Source organism: Sinocyclocheilus anshuiensis, unplaced genomic scaffold, assembly GCF_001515605.1.
Source record: "Sinocyclocheilus anshuiensis isolate Anshui unplaced genomic scaffold, SAMN03320099.WGS_v1.1 scaffold534, whole genome shotgun sequence".
NCBI classification, from domain to species: domain Eukaryota; kingdom Metazoa; phylum Chordata; class Actinopteri; order Cypriniformes; family Cyprinidae; genus Sinocyclocheilus; species Sinocyclocheilus anshuiensis.
In genome coordinates this window covers 88,883-95,060 of record NW_015547712.1, presented here as the reverse complement: position 1 = coordinate 95,060, position 6,178 = coordinate 88,883, and the positions used below count along the sequence as shown (strand labels likewise).

General features: G+C 40.1%; 1 protein-coding gene across 2 annotated transcripts; it reads right to left on the bottom strand.

The window, feature by feature from the left end:
- Positions 1–316: 316 nt before the first annotated feature.
- LOC107704027 (H2.0-like homeobox protein) lies at positions 317–2,934 on the bottom strand. 2 transcript variants are annotated; one of them, XM_016506860.1, is made up of 4 exons: positions 2,417–2,934; positions 1,789–1,956; positions 1,397–1,581; positions 317–810 (listed from the first exon to the last, which is right to left on the bottom strand). In XM_016506860.1, the coding sequence occupies exons 1-4, from the start codon at positions 2,814–2,816 to the stop codon at positions 490–492; spliced, it is 1,074 nt and encodes a 357-aa protein (XP_016362346.1). In that variant the 5' UTR covers positions 2,817–2,934; the 3' UTR covers positions 317–489. The 2 variants fall into 2 exon arrangements, with proteins under 2 accessions (XP_016362346.1, XP_016362347.1); XM_016506861.1 differs by lacking the exon at positions 1,789–1,956 and having other exon boundaries at positions 2,417–2,931.
- Positions 2,935–6,178: the final 3,244 nt, after the last annotated feature.

Genomic DNA, 6,178 nt, shown 5'->3' with positions numbered 1-6,178 from the left:
TATTAGTGAGAATTGTGTTGCAAGAGTTCACTGCGATAGAGAAATAAACCATATGTTTTTAATCTTTTATATTCAATATGTACAATTTAAATAAGAATCATTATGATTAGCCTATTTAATTGTTATTCAGGAAAAAAAGTGGCGAAATTAATTTTGCATAAATGCATCCGTTGGGAAATGTTTGTTTAATCGTTAGGCTAAATATATTATGTAAATGTATTTATTCGTTTTGAATTTTGGATAAAGTGCATTGATTTCCATAAATACACCAGTTGGAATATTAGTAACAAACGTTTATTTACATGTTCAGTGCAAATACTTACAGACAAAATATACAATCAAGTTTATCAACGTCTTAATTCATGAACATTCAATTCCCAGATCGTCATATGAAGGTCGAGAGGTTGATTTAAGGCAGAGCGCTGATGTTTTCCTCTCTCAGGGGTCATGAAGGCTCAAGTAGGCCCGCTAAGACGCGTTAACAGACCCTCACAGCGGCGTTTGTTGCGCGGCTGCGCTCGGTTCTGTCGTGGAGTTTGTGCTGGATGCGTCGTGCGTGCTGACCGCCAGAGCTCCGGGAATAATCACACTGGCTTTGTTGAGGTCAGAAATGTCCACGTCGCTTTTGTCCTCCGCTCCGTCCTCGAATTCGGACTCGCTCGGTTCGCTTTCGCACTCGGAATCGTCGCGTTCTTTGGGTTCGGTTTCGGTCGCGGATTTCTCTGGCTGTTCTTTCTCTTTGTCCTTCTGCGCCTGCGCTTCTTTGGAATGGCGCCATTTCATCCGCCGGTTCTGGAACCAAACTTTGACCTAAAACAAGAAAAGCAAGAGCATTTTATGTATGTGTATTTATTTTTATTATTTTTTCAAATTTAATTGTGCATTTGTATTATTATTTATTGCACTGCACTATTTTGAGATGGCAATGAGAGATGAACGTGCATTGTTAAATTTGGTGAACTTTTATATAATACAGAAATGCAGGCACAAACTAAATCGAACAGTTTTTTTTTCCAATTAATTGAAATGTCCAAGTGAAAATACGGGTCTACTGAAAAAAAAAAAAAAGATTTCCACACTTGACTGGAAAGTTTTGAAACTCCTTATCGCTTTTGCTGTCTGTCGTGTCATTTCCGATATCAAATAAGACAGAAACTCTTGCCCAATGCCTTTAAATTAGGATGTTTTGAAACGAAACAACTGCACCCCTCCTGCATTTGCAATAATTCGTTATAATTGACTTTCATTTCTCTAGAAATGCGGGTGTCGCAATGCTCCAGCTGCTAACGCTCTAGATGGCTCTCTGCAGACCAAAGCTAATTATTTTCATTTAAAACATTCTTTCTTACTTTTTTTTAAATCATGAATTAATTTGCATTGATAATCATTCGCTCACCTGTGCATCGGTGAGGCCCAGCATCGCAGCCAGCTGTTTTCTGTCCGGTTTCGTGACGTACTTCTGGACTTCAAAGCGCTTCTCGAGGCCTTTCCGCTGCAGGTTGGAGAACACGGCTCTGGACCACGACCTCTTCCTCTTGTAAGTCTGTGGCATTGTGTCTTTGGAAAGCACCGCATACGGCCCTGTTCGAGTCAAACAGCACACACGCCATTAGAACACAACAAGACCTCAATGCATTTTGGCCAAAGTGCATGTTATTTAATTGCATGAGCAAAATAGGCTTATCACCGCACACACGTGCAAAATAAGGCAGTGCAATCATAATAATGAACGTGTCATCCGTGCAGGTTCTCCTGCTCTTTAGGGCTCGACGGGGATGTCTACACTACCTGGGAAGGTGTCTTGAAACTGATGTTGCCCTGATTGTCTGGCGGCATTGCTTATTGAACCCATCATGGAGGAGGTTTCGCTCATGGTCGGGTCTATGGACGCGAAGTACGGGCTTGCAGACACATGGACTGCTGACTGCCGATTCGGACTAACAATCGATGTGAGATCTGTTACAGAACGACAAACACCAATTAGTTCCAATTAAACTCGTATTGCCTTTCAATAACAGAGGCGATACTTCATTCATAGGTTACGACTTTACAGTACTGGACCAAAAATAGTGCGCCGTTTATCAAGGAAAAACAAAAACATCGATAATAAAACAATAGTAGTATGCATCTGTTTGTCAACACACTTTCCAATTGCATAGGCTAAACAAACACGCGCATATTTATATAAAATGTGTATGCATATAAGTGCGAAAGCATTTCTAGAACGCATTACAGATGCTGCTTGGTATGTTATGTTTATGCTCATCATTAATTAACAAGCGCATGGGGTTGGACGCGTCCAAACAAGCATTACTATTCTGAGTTAATCTAATTGTTTTGTCCTTTTCGTAAAAGTGTGATGTGATGTTTACTATAGGAAACCCCTGTGTGTGCGATGCACAAAAATACGTCTTACCTCTCAACGATAGCGATTCTTTTCCCTTCGGCTCGAAGTCTGTGGATAATATCCGATCAATCCCGAACTTGAGGTCTTTACTGGACGGCGGAGGCGCGGATTGCGCGTTGATCGCGGCTCTGGATGTCAAGTGTAATCCGTGACTGTGATACGCGGATGCGCTTGGAATGACCGGCGACGGGCGTAACGGGGATCCCGACGAATGAACCTGCGCTCGGGCCCCGATGTGAGCCATAAGCGAAGACGAACCGGGGAGGTTCTCCGCATCTCCAACGTGCAGAATATCAGCGATGCAGAACGAGGGTTTCTTCATGCTGTCCACCCCAAAACCGCCCGAACAGTACGCGGTCCAAAGGCTAAAGTTCGATGCGTAAAACGGATTGAGTCCCGCCGTGTACATCCTGGCAGGCAAGCCAAAACTTCTTGACAGAATCGCACACAACTACATGTAACGCGACGGTCAGGTTTAAGGAGTTGCCCTCTCTCGCGTTTCTCCTCAAGTATGAAACTCCAGACAGGAGTCCAAAAAGCTCTAAGCAGGACTTCCGCTATTGATTGGCTCGTTGTGAGCCAATGGAAGTTGACAGAACGGTCCAACACGCCCCAAACACGACGAGCACTCTTAAAAATCACCACGTTTATTATAAGGCGATGGTTCAAATGATACAACATTAAACATTTTCAGTGTTTATGTCTTCATTTTCAATTACTCAAACTAATTTTTATTTGATGTTAGAAAAAACGCAGTGAAGTCCATTCATTTAGCTATTTAACGAGTTGTTAAATATCAGCGAATGGATAAATGCACAAATATATATATTTTTTTTAACTTTACTGAACTTATTGTACGTTTACTTGGATGCATTAGGCTATATAAGCGGAGGCGCGGATTGCGCGTTGATCGCGGCTCTGGATGTCAAGTGTAATCCGTGACTGTGATACGCGGATGCGCTTGGAATGACCGGCGACGGGCGTAACGGGGATCCCGACGAATGAACCTGCGCTCGGGCCCCGATGTGAGCCATAAGCGAAGACGAACCGGGGAGGTTCTCCGCATCTCCAACGTGCAGAATATCAGCGATGCAGAACGAGGGTTTCTTCATGCTGTCCACCCCAAAACCGCCCGAACAGTACGCGGTCCAAAGGCTAAAGTTCGATGCGTAAAACGGATTGAGTCCCGCCGTGTACATCCTGGCAGGCAAGCCAAAACTTCTTGACAGAATCGCACACAACTACATGTAACGCGACGGTCAGGTTTAAGGAGTTGCCCTCTCTCGCGTTTCTCCTCAAGTATGAAACTCCAGACAGGAGTCCAAAAAGCTCTAAGCAGGACTTCCGCTATTGATTGGCTCGTTGTGAGCCAATGGAAGTTGACAGAACGGTCCAACACGCCCCAAACACGACGAGCACTCTTAAAAATCACCACGTTTATTATAAGGCGATGGTTCAAATGATACAACATTAAACATTTTCAGTGTTTATGTCTTCATTTTCAATTACTCAAACTAATTTTTATTTGATGTTAGAAAAAACGCAGTGAAGTCCATTCATTTAGCTATTTAACGAGTTGTTAAATATCAGCGAATGGATAAATGCACAAATATATATATTTTTTTTAACTTTACTGAACTTATTGTACGTTTACTTGGATGCATTAGGCTATATAAAACTAGAAAACTGACCGACATTGAATCGTTTTTTAATGGTGCACAGTTAAGGATAATTGGAAAGTAATTATTTAAGATGATAATTTTAGAAGATGGTGTAATGTAAATGATGCATTCGCATAACGAATAATAACGAGGTTTTGCATGCATTCTAATGTTTTCTAATCTTCCAGAAATATGCAAACAACAAACTGATAAGAAAACGATCCACAATCAAGTGCTTTATTCAGACGCCTGTGAGTGTGTTGTGCTCTGGGATTAGGAAACAGGAGTTTCTCGATGCAGGTCATCCTGTTTTTGATGAGCTCTGATTCAGGCTAAACGAGCGGATATTCCTGCTAGATTTAGACCAGAAATAGAAGATGCTTTAGTATTTTAGGATACAGCAGAGGACCCCTATTTCCTCCGGCTCGGAGAGGTGGGACTTTATAATGACTCGTAGCACTTCCTTTTTTCAATATTTGTGCAACTTTATCTCAACTCGCAAGTCGCGCGCTGACGCAAATCCGTCCTTATGCTTATAATAAACAGAGGAAATCTATTCTCCGCTGAAACGAAAACACAATTAACTTCAGAGGCGATACTTCATCCATATGCACGACTTTACATTACTGGGCCAAAAATAGTGCGCTGTTTATAGTGAAAAATACAAAACAAAAAACAGATCGATTATACAATAAAATAATAGTATTACATCTGCTTGTCAACACACTTTCCAATTGCATAGGCTATAAACAAACACAAGCATATTTATATAAAATATGTATGCATATACGTGCGAAAGCATTTCTAGAATGCATTACAGATGCCGATTGGTATGTTATGTTTATGATCATTAATGACCGCAGATGATTTTACCCCATGGTGTTTTTTAGAATGTCTCTCTTCCTCTGATGGCGTTCATTAGTCGTGATTCATTACCGGAAAGGTCAATGACCCTGACTGCCTCCTATCACGGTGTTTTCGAATGACTCCATTCCGGTTTAAATTTAGAGATGAAATGTAGCGCTTTTTCTCTCGATCAAGCAGTCAAAACAATCCAGGGAAGAGGATGCGGAAGACACGCACGTTATTTCATTTTAGTTCAGGCCCGGTGAAATATTCGTGAGCGAGATCATAAAACTGACCGACCGCTGGCATCTCACTGTAGTCATTTAACTATTAACACATGGAATTTAACAGAAACAATTAAGATAACAATTAAGCCTAAAACATTCCATGCATCTCTCACAACACGCATCTTTGTCAGTGTTTCAAATAAAATCTATTTGATTTTATTATATATTTAAATTGATATATTATTGTTTAAAAAATAAAATGTAATCAGACCAGATCATATTTTAAAGATTCCAATTTTCTGCTTGCTATAGGCTCAACGTTTCTACGTTCTTAACATTATAAAATTAATCGCAATTCAATTTCTCGACTTTTTTCTCTCATAATTCATATATAATGTGTGCACGCTTTGTGTTCCAATATAACCTATTCAGTATTTGTATTATGAAAAGTTAGTCATACTTGAAATGATTTCTAATCATTTCATTAAAAGATTATATAAGATATTTTAGACAACTTATTTTATCCTTTATCATTATACCCCACCCATACATAAACAGTGATTTGCTTCCTTTAAAAATGTTGTCGTTTGAAAAAATAAATAAATAAAAAAATATTATGGAATATCGTGCTCAGGTCAAAATATCTAGGATGAAAGTTTCGGTCTACAATGGAATTGTCTATACAGAAGAAAACTGGTTCAACTCAGTTTCCGGATATCTTTATTGTCCATATCCATATCTGTATTCCTATCTTTATCTACGCCTGTATTGTGATAAATAGATTCGTGTTGAAAGCACAAAGTCATCTGCTGCTGTAATTAAAGCAGTGTAGAACCTGTTCACAGAAGAAGCAAAACATCAAAAACCGTGCGCATTTCTCACTGCTGGAACTGCGTGTATTTTTATGAATGAAGTCTTCAAACAACACCACGTGTGCCACATGTGCATGTCTGTTGTGGTCAAATAAAACATTACACTTGCCGTAATGACTTAAGTGATTTGAACTGCTCTCTCTTCCTATTTGCAGTGGTAACATC